This window comes from Uranotaenia lowii, unplaced genomic scaffold (assembly GCF_029784155.1).
Source record: "Uranotaenia lowii strain MFRU-FL unplaced genomic scaffold, ASM2978415v1 HiC_scaffold_12, whole genome shotgun sequence".
NCBI lineage: Eukaryota > Metazoa > Arthropoda > Insecta > Diptera > Culicidae > Uranotaenia > Uranotaenia lowii.
Genome location: NW_026597188.1, coordinates 72,837 through 91,441, shown reverse-complemented (window position 1 = coordinate 91,441; position 18,605 = coordinate 72,837). Strand labels below are relative to the sequence as shown.

Here is an 18,605-nt window from a genome sequence, read left to right as displayed (position 1 = left end):
GTAAATGTGTTTTTTTATTTTAAAGGTAGGACTGATATTAAGAACATTTTTAAAATCTGTACACTTTCGATGTGGAGGTTCAGTAAATTTGTTGTTTTGATTTTCTACAGTTAACGTTCAATAATTTGAACTATGAAATAGTAATTGGATTCTACCCTCAAAGAAAAAATGCACAACCACGCTGTCGGGGATCAGCCACTCATTCACCTAACTGAGAGCAGCAAATAATCTGCAAGTATAATAAATGCACCAGACGAGCTCGGTCCATTTTTGAGAGCATATTATATTGGATTTACCCCTACCACAACATGCGCGATGAGATTGTGCAACGACGAAACTTGAACTAAGAATTCCATTCATAGCAAAAAATATAGTACCTCCTACCTACCACTACTCTAGTCTAGTATTGGTTGTAACGACTGGTGAATCGCCGATTAATCCGTCGATTAATATACGCATCTAGTAGAAGCCGTCAGTCCAGTACGAGCTAATCTTCAACACAGAGAGTAATCTCGGGTAGCTTATTGAGGTTTAATTACTGCTGCTGTTGTGTTCAATTGTGAATAATATTTTCATTTCCTGTTGATCTTAATTTAACCTTGTTATTCTGATAATGGCCGGGCTGAGTAGGAATATTGTTCTGTTGGTTTTAATTTGTGGAATCGTAACGGTTTGTGGCCAACTGCAGAAGGATGACAACGGAACCACCTACGAAGAGGTTACGGTTTCGGCTTCGTTCTACGTACGCCGTAAGCCACCTTCGGCCTTCAGGCGCACCGCGTACCAAGAGAAAGAGGTTCAGCGAACCAAACGAGAGATCAGGTCAGCATTCGCGCAAAACCAACCACCCTATTTAGTAGATATGTAGGTTTAGATTGCGCAATAATGTTGTTCGCTATTCTTTTTCCTTTTTTTCAGCCATTCGACCAGTCACGACGGTTCAAAACTCAAAACGAATGCCCTCAATCCCTCGGTTGGGCACCACAAGCAGGACCCAATTGCCGAGGCACTTTTCGACAAAGGCTTCAACCACGGGGAATCAAAAGCGGCGAACCGAGCTTTCTACAAACTAAAATCGGTAATGTTTAATTTATTCTGACAATTTATGCAAAACCAAATATAAGCTTTGATCTCACACGACACCCATAAATCACTTCCCTAACAGGTGACCGCAAAACAGAATAAAAATCAACTATAGCCAGACTGGGCGCAGCGAAATCCTTCGGACCACCTGACCGAAAACAGTTTTTGGGAGTCCCGGATATATCAAATCCTCACCCAGTGAATGATGGTTTGCTAGCTGGACGAGCAGCGTGGGAGTTTTATCCCTCTATGGATATATGCAATCAAAAGAAGCGGTTGATATTTTGGTTTTAATTTATCACGCAATAATATTCGAAGTGAAACTTTATGCACCTATAACGTTAAACGTGATTCAGTTGACTAAATTTTAGAGTTTATTTGTTTAAATATTCATAAAATATGTAATAAAGAACAGAAAAAAATAGAAAAAAAATGAAGTTTATTTTTGTTACATAAAAATTACCATTTAAAAAAGATGGAAACATTTTCGTGTCGAAAAGTAAATTCTGGATTGAAACTAAAAAATTGCTATTCTGAATCGATATTAGGAGATTTATAGGGGATTTTCTTCGATATCAGTTTTCAATTAAAGGGTGATAGGGTCAAAATTTGGTCAAGGGAAAACGCGTGTAAATCGGTGAAATCGTTTATTTAAAAAATCGAATTAAATTTTTTTTTTCAAGTTTAATTAGTAGAAAATTCAGGAAAAATAATCAGTTAGGCTTCCGCTTTTCCGAATCCGAATAGCCGGGCCTTACGCTTGGCCCCTCCATCAGATTTTGTACAGCCACCTTGTCCACCTTCTTCGCCGCAGAAAGCGAGTTTGCCTTGAACTGCTGCTCGTCCTTAGCAGTCTTTTTGGTCTTCTTTAGGTTCCGCTTGACAATAGCCCAGTATATATCAATTGGGTGGAGCTCTGGCGTGTTGGGAGGGTTCTTGTCCTTGGGAACCACCTGCACGTTGTTGGCGGCGTACTACTCCATGACCTTTTTACCGTAATGGCAAGATGCCAAATCCTGCCAAAACAGTACGGAACAACCGTGTTTCTTCAGGAAAGGCAGCAGACGTTTATTCAAACACTCTTTCACGTAAATTTCTTGGTTGACAGTCCCGGAAGCTATGAAAATGCTGCTTTTCAAGCCACAGGTACAGATGGCTTGCCAAACCAGATATTTCTTCGCGAACTTTGACAGTTTCATGTGCTTGAAAATATCTGCTACCTTTCCCCTTCATTTTGCCGTATAAAACTCCTGTCCCGGAAGGTGCTTGTAGTCGGCTTTGACGTAGTTTTCGTCGTCCATTACCACGCAGTCAAACTTCCCCAAACACTTTAATTACATTTGTAACGGTTGATTTGGCAACTTTTAGCGATTTTGCCAGCTTTGCGTGCGAGTAGCTCGGATTTTCGCGATGCGCGAGCAAAATTTTGATACGCTGCTCTTCTTCCTTGGAAGGCATTTTGACAACTGAAGAGTAAATTCCAAAATCAAAATAGAAGCAACATTCTACACACACACACCTTCAAAATGAGGGGTGTTCAGGTTTTTTAAATGCAAAATTGAAAGAAACACGTAAAGTTGATATTGACCAAATTTTGACCGTATCACCCTTTAGGGTTCGCTGATGGTCTCCTGTAGCTGTGGTATCAAAAGCTACGGCTTGGTATTGCCAGCCTTCTTTACGTTTGTGTCGAAACCATTGGATGAGAAGTGGTTCTAACGAATAAACTAAACAGACGTTAGATAAAGTACATATGTACAAGGGGAAAGTTTACGAGGATAAGATGACTAAACGAACAAGTCAGCTTGAGATTTTTGTAAATTAGGTACAAATATCCAAAATCTAAGTTTGCTAGAATGTCTCGAATTGGAACACCTTACATATTCAATAAAAACCCAGAAAAAAAATTTAAACCAGTTAAAGTCTGCTTCATTTAATATTGGAACAAATTCTTTTGCTCATTGTGGCGCTCCTAGTGGACGGATTTGGAAACTTTTTTCACTCACGTGTCGGGAAATTCATTACCTTTCACCATGTATTTATGTCATAACACCAAACGATAGCATTTTGTAAACAACCGCCATGGAAGCCGAACGGAGAGATCAAATTGTGCACAGTTTTCTTGAAAATCCATTGTTGTCGGCATCGAAGCTAGCTAAACAGCTTAAAATGCCCAGAAATACCGTATGGCGTGTTATCAAGCAGTACAAGGAAACATTGACGACGGCTCGGAAGCCGCATTCGAAGCGTCGGAGTGGAACTGTCGACCGGAAACTGCGTGGGAAAGTCATCAAGGCCGTCAAGAGGAATCCCAATCTTTCAGACCGTGATTTGGCCAATAAGTTCCAGGCCGCTCACAGTACGGTGCGACGAATTCGTCTCCGGGAAGGAATAAGGTCATTCCGAGCCAGCAAACAGCCAAATCGGACGCTGAAGCAGAACAATGTGGCCAGAATGTTTTGGCCGGACCGCAAGCTGCCATTACAACAAAACGGTCAGCGTAATACCGAAGGACCTCAACTCCCCAAACTGCCCCCAGTTCCGGCCGATAGAGAAATACTGGGCAATCACGAAGCGGAGGCTTAAGGCAAAGGGAGAACTTGTTAGGAACATGACTCAAATGAAGAACTGGTGGAATCAAATCGCCAAAACGGTGGACGAAAAGGGTGTGCGCCGCCTAATGTGCCGTATTACGGGAAAAGTACGAGAATTTCTTCGAAACAGCAATGAATTTTTTTTTAATTTTTTTTATGAAAGAGTAAAGAAAATGCTTCATTTGTATGAAAAACAAATTATGAATTCGTTAATAAATGACTGAACTACACGCAATTGTTTGTGTTCCAATATTAAATGAAGCAGACTTTAAATTAAAATTGTTCGTTTTCCCATTCAGATTTTGCGTTTTCTAGTCGTTCGCGTTTGTATTTGAGATTACATACATTCAGGGGTAAAAAAATGTTGTTTTGCAGATGAATGTGAATCTGCGTTTAATTCTATGTCGAATAATTATCACCCATAACGAATGGGGCATTTCGTTGATCTACCTATGAGGCCTACCTTGGTTTATCATTGTAGCTTTTCAGGTGCTGATTCCCAATAATGGCCACATGTATAGTCACATATTTTTCAATCGGGACCTATTCTGTAGATTGAAATCTTTTACAATAAAACGAATCTAGACCATTTGCATCCTTGCGCTATGATTTTCTTATTCTTATTTTTCTTCTTGTTCTACGAACATAGCCAAAACATGTACGAATCCTGGAAAATGAAAGATCTCACAAAAAAAAATGGTCATTGGGGGGATACATTTTTCCCTGATTCGGATTCGTCTTTAGTTGGCAGGAGCAGGGCTGATGATGTTTTGATACGGGGACCAATTGATACCGAAACTTCTGAAGCCGCTTCTCACGTACTTTACGATAAGTTCGCAATATTCACATTCGTAGTTATAATCAGCTGGATTCCACGTTCGATTAATTGTATTTATACTATTTCTTGCATTTGGAAAAACACTTTTTTTGCGGAGCGAAAATGTTGACTTCCTTGCAAGGCAACGCCTACTTCCCAACTATGGGGGTGCAAACTTCATATTATTTGCAATTGCAAGATTTTTACAACTGTTCGAAAAATAGAAGCGTACGATAACTCTGAAGTGTGTATTTTTGTAAATGGAAACAAATGGAACTAATTGAATATTTAATACCATTACCGTCGCATGTTTATAAGAAATTGTTGAATACAGTCTCAGATTCAAGGAAGTATCAGATAACGTCATGTGACTCAAATGTAATCTGACAACATTAAGTTTTTGAGATCTCGGATGTTTTTGTAACCAGGATGAGTTAAGGTTTAAACTGGATACATTGCTAACAAGGCCTCGACAATAGCTTAAGATCATTGAATATCTTTCGAAGCTTTATTTAGAACTAGCTGACCCGGTGTGCTTTGCTACACCCTTCAAACATATATGAAATTTTCAGAAATTATTCAAATTTTTATTGTTTCGTTAGTATTATTTTAAACCAAATTGTTACATAATTCAAAAGCAATCGTTATACCGTTATACAATGAGAGCTGCAGCTGGAGTTTCGAATTGCAACACAAATATGACTTAAATCCTTTCTTTCCCTCTCTACACTGTGAAGCGTGAGGGTCTATAACAATCGTAGAAAAATATCTCGTAACCAAATACCTTTCCATGCCATATTTGTTTCCTTTTTGTTGGCTTCGTTAGCATTAATTGAGAACTTTTGCTAACATAATTGTATTGGGCTTACCTCCCTCCTTCTATACACCTACTCACTGAAAGGAGTATGGTGTGTCAAATAATCATAGGCAGTGTCCGGCACAAAAACGCTAATCCGATAATCGCTAGTTAGTCCGATAACTTTTTGTTAGCGGTTCAATTTTGCCGCTAAATTTTGATTGAGCTAGCGAATTAAAAAGTTCCGCTATTTTTTGGTTCCGCTAACTGAAGACCGCTAACTTCCATTTACTTGTTTCAAATTCACAAATTATTACTGATAGAAGTAAACTTTTTGTCATTTGATAAGTTAATTATAGACATCGGGTATCATTCTTACACCTCTGGGCAGGAGTGCCTAATACAGATTAAGTTTTTTTCTCTTTATCTACTTTTTTTCTCAGCATTCTTAGACAAAGAATTCAATAAATATTGTTAAACATTATTAAACTATTTTAAACATCCTTTATGCAATTCAAAGCTAAAAGGTCAACTTTGAGATACTGTTTTTTGGTTGCAAAAGTCCAGACCACTTGTTCAATATTTTGCAAGACCTTAGCATGGTCGTCCACATGCGGTGATTTGTTGAAATGTGCTTTCTAGGTCAATCGATGGATTTTCAAAGGTTTTTCCAAATTTCCAAGATTTTTCAGATTTCACATTTCTATCCCACTACCCCACTTAACGCTAAAAAATCTACTTTTTACAACTTGTTTTAAGTGGATGAGATATTTACTTTTCACAATACAGTTTTACTAGTATTTCAAATCCGGTAAAATAAAAATATGATAATACCAGCATAGAATGAATATACATTTTTATTTCATTTAGTTTTTATAGATACACGTTTGGCAATGCCTGAATAAGAATTTAGCATTTCTATTTTGAAAGTTTGTAAAAAAGGGAAACCTGGTTAAAGATTTTTCATCACAATCTGGCACAATAAACAATCTGCACTAGGTTTGTAAAGTACTTGAGCAAACGAATTGAAATGCAACCGTAATCTATGCAGTTGCCATGCTGTATACGTTATTGTTAGTCAACAGTTAGCGATTAGCGATTAGCGCTTTAAGCTTGAAGCGATAACTTTTTCTGCTTATTTAGCGGTTTTAATTAGCGATCGTTTAATTTGAGTGAGTTAGCGACTTTATTAGCGCCGCTAATTTTTCAATTAGCGATGCCGAACACTGATCATAGGATAATATCAAAATGAGTTTCCATGTTAAGTTTTGTCCATTTCTCGGATTTTAGAAAAAAAAAGTTTAATATAAGCTTTCCTCTTTGCTTCCTATATTCCCAATTCTATTCTCCTACTGCAAGAAAGGAATTATTTCACACAGAAAAGTTTCTCGTATTGAAATACCATCACATGCCAAATTTGGTTTTGTTTGTGCAATAAATTCTTGAGTTATGCATAAAATTGAAAGGAAGTACCACACCCCCCCCCCCCCCCTTCGTTCTCCCCATTGAATGGAGGGGAGGAACTTAATATTCATAAAAATATTTTTCGTACTCAGATACTTTTTAATGCAAATTTGGTTTCATTTTCTCGGTTAATTCTCGAGTTATGCAAAAAAAAATTGAATGGAAGCACTCCTTTTCTCCTTATATCCATCCACTGAAAAAAGGTGGGAGTTCAATTAATAATAGAAACATTTCTCGTATCAGATTACCCTCACATGATAAATATGGTTCCTAGTGAACCTTCATATAAGAGAAGCGACATCTGATCCCTCTTAAAATAAAATATGTGGCAACATCGCTGAAATCTTGGACAAAAAAATCCCCAGCACTGTTTTCTGGGTCAATGTTCAAGCTCTAAAGTGAACGCTCCTTCAATCCAACAAAACAACATTGAACTCGATGCCCGAAGGATCGCGATAAACGGTATGAATGACTTGAATTTCGTTAATCATTAGTTAGTTTTCTAACTAGGAACACGATTCACCAAAGCATTGAAAAAAATTGCACCTAATCATAAATTCATATGACCAGCTTAAAAATTATCTGTTTGAACTATAACAACAACCACAATAGCTTCCTTGGTTGAGTTTTCAATAAGAAAGGTAAAAGCACTGCGACAAATTGCTCGGATCGATTGGAATCGATTTTGACAGTTCTTTTGCTCGATTGGAATTTTGTGTTTCAGATGTCATTTCTCTTATATACAGGTTCACTAATGGTTCCATTTGCTCGATAAGCTCTCCAGTTACACTAAGTTTTTTTTTTACGCGGTTTGATTTTGCTCAGTTTTTCTAACACGGCTTCTTTTTATGCGGTTTTTTGCCATGGATATGATTCTTCTACACGACTCTCGCGAATCAACACGTTTTTGCACGTTTATTCCAAGTCCTATACGTTAACGACGGAAATCATACCGCGTAAAAAAAACCTTAGTGTATACTGAAGGGAGACCTCTCCTCCCTCTTTTCATCCACCTCTTTGAAGGAATAAGAGATACCAAATATTGATAGAAGCATTTCTCGTACCCAAATATCGTTCCATGCAAAATTTGGTTCCATTTGATGTTGAAGTTCTCAAGTTATGCTGTAAAAATTGTATGAAACTCCCCTCCCTTTTTCCTTTCTCCCCGCTGGAAGAAGGAAAGGGTCTCAAACAATCATTAGAACATATCTTGTTCCCAAATACCCGCCCATGCCAAATTTGCTTCCATTTACTCAAATAGTTTTCAAGTTATGTGAAAAATTATAAAAGAGGCCCCCTCCCCCCTTTTATATCCTACTTCTGGAAAGAGAGAGGGGTCTTAAATAATCATAGAAATATTGTTCGTATCCAAATACCCTCCCATGCCAAATTTGGTTCTATTTGCTTAATTAGTTTTTGAATTATGTAAAAAATTATGGAAGAGACTAATACAGACAGGACACTCTTTCTCAGTTTTTCGCTAATGTTATGGGCAATGTCGGCACCAGAGGCGCTTCCATCGCAAAAAATTAACTGACATCATCGAAGCTGGCGATTTTATTTTGGTAAAATTTTAAAAGGTGAAATGCACGGTATAAGTATATAAGGTAGGCTACTAACAAGAGTAAACAACTCGTTTGAATGTAAACAAGTGACGTTATTACTATCTGCCTATAGCGTGCCAGGCAAAAAGTTTTGCGGGCGTAAGAAAATGCTGCATACACCGAGGATCACTAGATGGATAGTAATGACGACATTTTCGGGAAGATATCACCTTATTATATTGTACACCGTGGGTGAAATGCAAGTTGCCATGGAGTGATTGTTTTTCTTTGTTAAGTCTAGCCTAAGGTTGCCAGAATTTTTTCCATTCCCATCCGGACTTAGCAATTCCGGGCAATTTTTCAAAAAAAACCTGGCAAAATCCGGGCATGGATTTCAATTTTTCAAATCCAAAAAACCGGGCAAAATTCAGGTGTTATTATATATAAAAGCAAAGAAAAAATGCAAAAAAAATGAAATCAAATCGCATCAAATATCCGGGCAAACCCGGATAAAACCGCGCTATCTGGCAAGCTTAGTCTAGCCTGCACTATACACATGGCTACATGTGGGGCCAACCACAACCCAAGCCCAAAGTATGTGCAAGCCCATCTAAGCAGAACCATTCGTCAGTGTATTGTACCACGCTTCTTTCGTCCGCACCGCGCACCGTCAAGCTAACCAGCAGCCAAGAGCAATCCTGCAAAAAGTGATCCTATCCAACTGTCGTGAATTGCCAGTGGCAGCAGTTTCACAAATTTGCCCGCCTCCGACAAACGCCGCATGAAGCGGGTAATGGCATCTCCCAACTCGGCCCTGCTGCTGTTGCTGTTTGGTTCCTTTTTGCTCAATTCTCCACGGCTTTCGACAACTGAATCAACAATTTTAAAAATGCTGAATAAACCATTTTAAAAATCATAAACTTCGGAACGAACTCTCACTTCTGAAAACTCTCCCAGCTTAACGAACGCCCTAGGACCCAGTAACCAAAAAAAACCTTGAGAGCCCAAAACCAGTAGTCACCGTGGCTCAAACCAGGGACTAATTATTGAAATCTTACTCCTTCTGGTCCTGGTGAAAGCTTATGTTTCAACGTTTCCATCCATAGTCAGATTTACCGATTGGTTAGCGATGCTCATAAAAAAAATCCATGATACTCCAACTTCTGAAGTTAGTTAGGTTCACTCAAAAGCAACTTAGTCAAGAAGCCTAATGAAAGTCTTGCTTCAGTTTTCCTCGGCTTGAGGGCTTCGCAAGTACGCTGAACTGAACCGCGTATTCGATGACATTTATTGCCTTATTGAAATTAATCTAGAAAGATTCAACAACTAGTTTTGTAAAATATAACAGTTTTCATAAAATACTTCTTTTTGTTTATTTTACATTAAAATGGTCTTTTTTTTTAAATTAATCTTTATTGTATGTCTAATAAGTGTGATAGTAGTAGTAGTAGTAGAAGTAGTTGGCAGGTTCAACTCGACTGGTCCAAGTGGTGAGTTTTGCCTTCTGCCTCCACATGCTGTAATATTCTTGTATATCTCTGCTGTTGTCCCAGAAACAATACCGGCTCGTGCGATCGTTGAAGACAATATAGGCTGGTGATAAGCACTGGTTGAGCAATCCGGTGGATGATGTCCAGATAATACCAGATCATCGATGGGGTATTATGTTGTGGAGATCACGGATAGAAAAATGTCTATGTGCATTTTTTTTTAAAATCGTTCGTCGATCGTTGCACGCTAGCACCGTCGTCTGAAACACCGGCCCTGGTTTGGAATTAGGATTGATGGGTTGGTTGCCGTTTTTCAATCGTGTCACTAGGTTCACCTAAAAAAACAAATTTTGCGCAGTGAAAATGTAAGATATTCAGAATTTTGGATTACCGTTGTTGGTACCAATGAAAAACTTTAACGAAAAGATCTTTGAAATGAAACGTAAAATTCTAAATAATTTATTTTTGTAGTCACCTTAATAGAGCCTACTCACAATCGAAATTGCTTAAAGTAAGCTCTGAGTAAAGCTCTTAAATTGTGTACCTTTGTTCAAGGTACAACAGAAATGTACAAAGTTCAATAAACCAGTATAGTTAGAACCTTATTCTGCGCGGTTGCGCGTTTATTTATCCACCAAAGACGAAGCCTAAAATTCCCCAATAGAGGTTTCAAACTCTAATTAGTTTCTTCGAAACCCGTTGATTTATCCCGGCAAAGTGTGCCGTTGTTGTGCGGTGTTAAGAGGCAGTTGCAGATTGCGGGATATTGGTGCTATTGCGGAGTAATTTCACCCTAGTTGTTCAAGTGACGATATACGACATCAATTTTCTGGGCCGTTTTGATATTCGCAGGAGTAAACGGTAGCAAACCCTTCGGTACATCTGGTAAGCCCGATCTAAGCCCCAACAACCGTCATGTATCCTTCATGTACCCATCACCGACAGATGTTCCGATGTTCCGTTGTATCAGAATGCGATCACTACTTTGAGTCAAGCCACGATGGAGACGATTTTTATAAAATATTTGTTAGTTTTTTTTTTGAGTTATCAAGATTTTTCATGCAACTTAGACAATTTTTTAGTTTTTATAATGGTAAGAGGCAATGTCGACAGAAGATGGCAGTGTAATCACTTGGAATCACTTTTGCGAAAAATTGACTAGACTTTTCTATGGAGAGTCATGTCTGTATTAGTCTGTTTATGGAAATATTCCTCGTTCCCTAATACCACCCCATGCCAAATTTGATACCATTTGCTTTATTGGTTTTCGAGTTATGCAAAAAATTGTCTTTTGTTTAAGAGGCCCCTCCCTCCCCTTCATTAGAGAGGGAGGAGTCTCAGACCATAACAGGAACCTTCCCCTGCCTCCAATACCCCCATCTGCTAAGTTTCACGCAAATCGGTTAAGTAGTTTCCGAGTCTATAGAGAACAGACAGACAGACAGACTGAAATCCATTTTTATACAGTCCCCCCACAATCATTAGTCACTTAACGTATCAGTTCACCACAAAATGTTCGTTCATTCGGGTGTTAGTGGGCCAAACATCAAGCTTTGCATGAATTTCAGTCATTAAATATTCCCTCTTTGATTTCAAACATGATTTTGTTTCCAATTTTGTTGAAAAATAAAATAATTTACCGAAACAATCAACGTTTTTCAAAACCACAATTATGGGTCAAAATTGAAGCTTGTAACAATTATTAATCATATTGCCCACAATTATTAGTCACATCGAAGTCCATGGCAACACCCGAATATCAACTTGAAAATCAACAAGTTTCTGGCAAACATTCAGGGGCATTCTTCGCTAGTATACGTTCAAGGGGCAATTGGGTTGAGCTAGCAACCAAGAAATGTTTTGTTTTGCTTGCGAAAAAGTGACCCATGATTGTGTGGAACTTGTCGGATTCTGTAACAATTATGGGTCACTTTTATTTTGCTAAATATTATTGAATTTTCGCATATGATTCGCTCTGTTTTATTTAGAAAATGTAAAGTCTTTTATTGTGCTTATATGGGACCAATTCATTTGGTTGGAATCTTTGAAATACCCACATAAGGGGCTTAACGGTTTAAGATGTCAACCTTATAACATTGGAATTTTATGCGATAGTTCCACAGCTTATAGTTCACCTTTGATAAAAAGTATTCAAACTGCAATTTTAATGATATCAAACGCTCAAATAATATTTTTAATGCATTTTGATGATATTAGCTTAGCTTAGCTTAGCTTGATTAAAACTACTCACATCCACCTCAAACCGTAAAACCCGAAATGCATGATTGAAGAAAGTGTATGTATGACTTGTTCCAAAATCAAATTATGTTAACAATCACTTCGAGTTCCACGATCGCTGGCGTGGCTCAGTAGAACAAGTTCCACATCGCCAATGGTTGCTACTCCGTGATTGACCGAGGCCATCAATTTTATTCAGAGGTCAAATGAATGGTGCTTGGGATTGGCAGCTCATTCACACTGTACAAAACTGATGCTCTCTCTTTTAACATCAATAACGGCGCCGGCCACGTCCTAGTAGTCAATGGATAGATTGGAAGAAAGAGAAAAGGATAAAAGATCTATTTTGTGCTTTAGGACCGAGGTCACCTCTGCATCCTAGCAAAATAATTTTGGGTGGGAGAGGGGTTAAAGGAATTGATTGGGAAACACTTTTGACTAGTGTTACGGTGAACCATAAATATTATTATCCTAACTAATAAAGTTACAAAGTGTAAACATAAATTTGTAAAAAAAAATAATTCATTTATATATATTGTCGAATAATCCAATGGCTTATCAAGTTGACGGTTAATTAATTTTTCGATGATAAATGAACATAAAAATCCGATCATTTTTTGATTGACGATTTAGTAACAGACTGATAATCTCTGTTTTTAGATAGAGTGGTTATATAATAATTTTAAAAATGCAGATGTTCTTCATCACCTAATAAATGAACTCTATCCATAACGCCAGCGCTTGCCGTAATCTCAACCATCTGTAGAGCGCAATCTTTCCTAGTTTTTTTGTGAGCTGTCGACTGTGACATTTATGTCACATTTATGAATTTGGGAATCAGATTACTATCATGATAGTTAGAATTTTATTATATACCCACAAGTAATCTTTTGTTTCTAAGGTAATGCTAGCGTGATGTAGCTTTTGTTTTTTGTATCTTGAGAAGCAAATTGAAGCGATTCAGGTTATACAGGATTCAGGTTGAGACATTTAAACAAGATATTTTTTTACAATTGAAATTATCTAAGCGAACGAACATGCTTTTGTTAATAAATGTTCTTAGGTGAATCAAGAACTATTTAAAACTAAAAAATTATTTGAGAAAACTCAACATGATTTCGAAGCACTTAAACTCCTAAAATAATCCGAATTACACAAAGCGTGTTAAAAAAATATTAATTGATTCCTATCCCAACTCAATAACATTAACTAACAGCCAAAAACACTATAAGATTCCACTATTTTTTATAATATAATCAACCATGCAATCTCCTAGAACTTTTTTTTCAATTATATGCTAAAAATTGAAACAAACTACTTATCTGAAAAATAATGATTATCCGGCCGGCAGTTGAATTCCATTCTCCATCAGCTTTTCAACACCTTAAGGTTGTTACGGAAGGCGTAGCGCTAGCATTCCGTTTTCGGATGAATTTTCATTAATTTTGAAATTCAGAAAAACCGGAAACTCCATTTCAGAACTCTTGAAAATTTTGCTTCAACACAAAAAAAACACTTCCGTCCATTTTTAATGCATTTTGATGATATTGCCGATTAACTAAAAATAATAATATGATATAATTTCTTTTGGTTTATTAGACATCAGCAGTTCTAATGATCGGTGACTAATAATTGTGTGTGACCCATGATTGTGGGGGGACTGTATATATAGATAAAATACTAGGATTACAGGACTAGGAATTATTCAATTGAATTTTTATTAGCATGATTAACGATTTTAAATAAATAGAACTATTTCAAAATCAATTTTATCAATTAAAACTAAACGAGCTTCCATCGGAATACGCCGTCGAGCCGCCATCCATTCCGGCGGAAGTCGAAAATCCAGCCGAGTAGGACAACGTGATGTCTTTATAGTAGGGAATTTTATAGGTCTGACTTCCCGAATGGGCACTGGAACCGCTAATGCCCCCGGGACCCACGCTGAAACCTTGCGAATGGGCTACTGAATTGGAAACACCGAAAGATCCACCCAGTCCCGAACTCTGCCAAGAATTCGACTGGGCCCCTGCCGAGCTGCTCCCGAATCCACCCGCACCGAAACCGTGCGTGTACGAATTAGCATTTGCATTCGCCGATGACACTCCGAAGCCGCTGAAAAAGTGTTAATTCAATTAGGGTCTGTCCATTAATGATGTCACGAAGAATTTGGAAAAAAATTACCCCCCCTCCCCCCTCCGTCACATATTGTCACAAATTCCGTAACCCCCCTTTTGTATTACGTCACGTTTTCCTACACCCCCCCCCCCCCTCCCCCTGGAGTAAAATTTTCAACTCATAGAAAATGCTTTTTTAAATTCATCAGTTTTATTCAAAGAATTGAAAAAAAGGTTCACAACTTTTAACAAGCCTCCAATCATTGCTTAAAACACATTTCAATCATGAGTCCAAGGATTATGTTGATGACTTTCCATATCAATAACCAAATCTCTATCCAACCATCCAAATCTAGTTCCTCTTCTTCAATCCATTCGCAATCCAAATCATCTCCACAGGTTAGAATAGCCAAGCAATCCTGTTCCCGTTTTGCCACAATTTAAGTGGAAAGGACTTTCCTGAGTGTTGCAGTGAAAGTGTTCTTGTGAACTTTCTTATGCTAATAAAATTTACCAAAAGTGATTACGTGAGTATTATTATTCATTAAATGAATGGTGCAAGTATAGTTTTATTGAATTTAGGATAAAATTATTTGTTATTGTTTTGTTGCGTTTTTTTTTTCTGATGATAAGTGATGTCACGCTCAAGCTGACCCCCCCTCCCCTCATGTCACAAATTGTCACAAAAATCAAAACCCCCCCTCCCCCCCTAACGCGTGACATCATTTATGGACGGCCCCTTAGTGACCTACCCATTTTGTACCTAAATGTTGAAAACGTTGAACTCACCCAAATTGATGGCTCATTGAGTTGGCATTTCCGTTCGAGGCCGAAGTTCCTGATACGCCGGCATTGATAACGGCAGTTTGGGCATTGGCTGCTGCTGAAGTACTTCCACTTCCGGCTGCTATTCCAGCGCTAGATCCGAACGATGGTCCTTGGGATGCTTGTTGAGTTGCTGCATTCGCACTGGAACTAGATCCCGCGTAGCTAAGTCTGTAAAATACGTTAAGATCGTAATCATAGCTGACTACCTATAATATTATTAGTATTTTATTTCAAAAACTTTTATTTGTCTTGTGATTGCGTGGTAAAAATGGGTAGAAAATTTGATTTTCTCTTAAAAATTTGAAATATCAGCTTTTGTGCTATGCACTACAAGGTAATAAGTAAACTTTTAGACTCCTTTTTCTGTAATACTTAGACACTACGAAATGAAAATTAATATTGCCAAAAACAGTCAATCCACCTTATATCTTTCGTTTATCATGTGAAGGTCCCCTAGATAAAGAAACAAGCCTCCTTGATTAAAAAATGAAGTCTCTTAAAACTTCAAAACAAATGAAAAAAATCGATACACAATAATGTTAATTTTTGTAGCAGCAAAACTTGAAATTATGTGCTTCAGTTGCGAATTTTTTCCAAAAAATGCGATGAAAACAAGGTAATTAAAAGGATCAAGTCTCCTCATTCTCCTCTACATAATTAACTTTTTGTACAAGTTTAAATATCTTTGTGTATTAGTGGAACAATTTCAACAATAAATTCATAAAATTATAGCCTTGAAGCAGTCTTGATATTTTACCAATTTAAGCAATTGAAGTGTGTAAACATTTTAGCCGCAAAAGTACTGCAAATTCAATTCTGATGTAGCAATTTATGACTAAATTGTTTGAATTTTTTTAAACCATAAAGTTTTTCGAAGAACAAAAGTTTTTTGAAATCACAAAACTAAGCTAAACTTAAAATACAGATGGGGGTTACTTGATTCCTCAGCTCCAGTTTGAGGAATTTCTGACAAAAATCAAATGTTCTAGAAAAACATGTCAAATTGAGCCAAACCTCAATGCTGTAACCTCAGAGAATTAAAAATAAAAGTATGATTTCTGAGTTATTGAATTTTTGATTAAAAAAATTTACCCCACAGATCTTTTTTCTTCATATTCAACATGAACAAAATTGATCAGAAATATTTAATTCAATATGTCAATTATTGAGGAATGATAGTAACTTCACAATGCCTCAATTTCAAAGCAAAGCTTTACTCTTAATTTTTTTTTAGGAAAAGTTTTCTAAAATGTTACTTATGGATTCAATTTATGAGTGAATGAGTTGTGAGTAAATGAGTTGTTGAAAACGCAGGTTTCAGTGGTGGAATAGAGTTATCTTTATTCATGTTGCATCTGTGAGGTCAGTAGAATACAACTACAAATATTAATAAGCGATAGCTAATTGTCACTTTCCACTTCTTATATTCCCTAACCGGGAAAGTACCCATTTCTCAATGAGTACTTTGATATCTTACCCAGAATATCTGGCAACACTGTTGTGTTACCACGAACCCAATTTGAGTAGTCTCGTCTAACCGTGTGATGATGTAAACATTTGTACCGCGTTTATCGTCATCACCTGTCATCAGCAATCATTGATCTATTGTTCTCGATTGCGAATTGAACAACAAGCAAGAGGAACCAAAACAAACAATGTTTTGGTTCTGCTGCAATCGGCAGCAATGTGGATCCGCCAAAACCGTAAGTATCAACACCTCCCCTCAATTCGCAGATTGAGAATGCTGAACAGCTTCGCGTGCCTCGCCCTTGGTAGCTCATTCGTGAACGCATCAGCTGGCTGATCCTCAGTAGAGATGTGTCTTAAAAAAAAGCTGACCGCTTTTTACGATCTCCCTGATGAATGCATACTTCACGTCCAGATGCTTCATCAGCTGATGAGTCCGCGCCTCTTCCAGATACTGGATGCAAGGGATGTTGTCCTCCATTAACGTGAAAGGAGTGCTAACCACACCCAATTCACCAAGGAAGTTTGTTAACCACAAACCTTCATTGACCGCATGGCAAAGGGCTCCTATCTCAGCTTCGGTCGACGTCAGACTGACCGTCTGCTGAAGTTTCGTTGACCACGAGACTAGATTCACGAAGATCATGTAAGCGTGACTCGATACAAATCTTCGGTCATCGGAAGCTTCGGCATAAAATCTGCATCTGCATATCCGATTAGTGGTTCCGGTATCACGTTTCTGCACTATACCAACGCCATAACGGTCATACGTCGAAGGTATCGCTGAATACGCTTCAGGCCTTGCCAATGTCTATCAGCTGGGCTGGCCTGGTATTTACTCAGTGCGCTAACCGCTGCACAAATATCTGGTCTCGATGATGTCGCCAGATACTGCAAACAACCGATCAACTCTTTGAACGGCTTTTTCGGCGATAACCTCACCATCGTTCAGCGAACGTTCATGTCACAAAACCTTTTGGCCTAGGGTAAGCCAATCGCTCTCCATGCCGCATACTTCTCCAGGACTGGTTAATAGTACGCTAACCACAGCACTGATGTTCGGCATCAAAATAATTGCACACAACTAATCAAATCGTTGAACGGCTGCTCAGTGATAACCTCACTTCGTCCAGCCCGATTCTCGTTTTCTGTCATGGCTGCGGTGGTCTTCCGGAAAAAGCAGTCCCCCTGGCCCTAAGCTTGCTGACGATTCGAAGTTGCTCTTGCTCATCATCAGTTAGCCACGTAGCATTGAGTAGCTTCTCCTGTTCGCTTTCTGCGTTCGTTCATCGCTACTCTCGTAGTCGCTCTCGTCTTGCGCCATACGCTGACTGGCACCGGAATCGATGATTCGTTGATTCCGGTGGCTGATAACCTCAGCACGCGACCGAACAAATTTCTTGCCTGTTGCTTTCTGGTAACCCCAGAAAAACAACTTCTTGTAGCTAACAAAGCCCTCTCTCGGTAGTTCCGAGAATAAGCCAGACTTCGAACGATTTTGACAGAACTCGTCATAAGTGCAGCAAAACTTGAAAAGTGGTGGAAATTGCTGGCAACTAACAGTCGCCAGATCCACCTCCTCCGCAGCACCCGGAATAGCTTCCAGACATCGAAGACAAGCTCGCGCATGCTAATGCTAACTACAGCGCAGCTAAAAAGCACGAGAACGATTTTCTCGAATTGCAGTTTTAAGACTTTCGTTCCGCTGCTTCAACGCTTCGAGCGCTCCAAAAAGCTGGAGAGCAACGTTCAGCGGTATGAGCCCGATCTGGCTCTGATGCGTTACTGAAGTTGCTGGCAACTAACCGTCGACCAAAATACCTCCTCCTAAGCCACAGAAAACTGTATCCAACTGTAGGCTTGGATAAGCTCACGCGTGCTGGCTACAGCGTATCTCCACATCACGAGAGTAACTCTTTCGACAAGCAGCTTCTTCCAACCTCCAATCCTGGCTAATACTCCAACTGGAGCATTTGAACCTGACCAATCTTAGTCACAGATCCCGAGAGTCCTCCTCCCGGCCGTTGGAAACAAAATCACGCTGTTAACTGCAGCGCGGCTTGTGTCGGCATCGAGATTAGCCCTCTCGGAACCCGACTTTCCATCCTCGAACTCCAGTGGCACCTTCTGGCTGACCTGGAGCATCTTGTGGCCTTTGTGCTGATGG

At 38.6% G+C, this 18,605-nt stretch overlaps 2 protein-coding genes across 3 annotated transcripts in view; one reads left to right on the top strand and one right to left on the bottom strand.

The window, feature by feature from the left end:
• Positions 1–422: 422 nt before the first annotated feature.
• On the top strand, positions 423–1,507 carry LOC129759202 (uncharacterized). Its single transcript, XM_055756609.1, has 3 exons — positions 423–822; positions 919–1,078; positions 1,166–1,507. Exons 1-3 carry the CDS (start codon positions 614–616, stop codon positions 1,196–1,198), a joined length of 402 nt encoding a protein of 133 aa, XP_055612584.1. The 5' UTR covers positions 423–613; the 3' UTR covers positions 1,199–1,507.
• Positions 1,508–13,731: 12,224 nt separating this feature from the next.
• The window catches only part of LOC129759201 (uncharacterized transmembrane protein DDB_G0289901-like), a 29,695-nt gene continuing 24,821 nt past the window's right edge, over positions 13,732–18,605 (bottom strand). The window contains exons 6-7 of one of the 2 annotated variants that reach the window (XM_055756607.1): positions 14,933–15,169; positions 13,732–14,141 (exon numbers count right to left, since the gene is read on the bottom strand). In XM_055756607.1, the coding sequence (XP_055612582.1) occupies positions 13,799–14,141; positions 14,933–15,169 (580 nt within the window). In that variant the 3' untranslated portion in view covers positions 13,732–13,798. The remainder of the gene's footprint in view (positions 14,142–14,932; positions 15,170–18,605) is intronic. The other variant, XM_055756608.1, reaches the window with a different exon arrangement.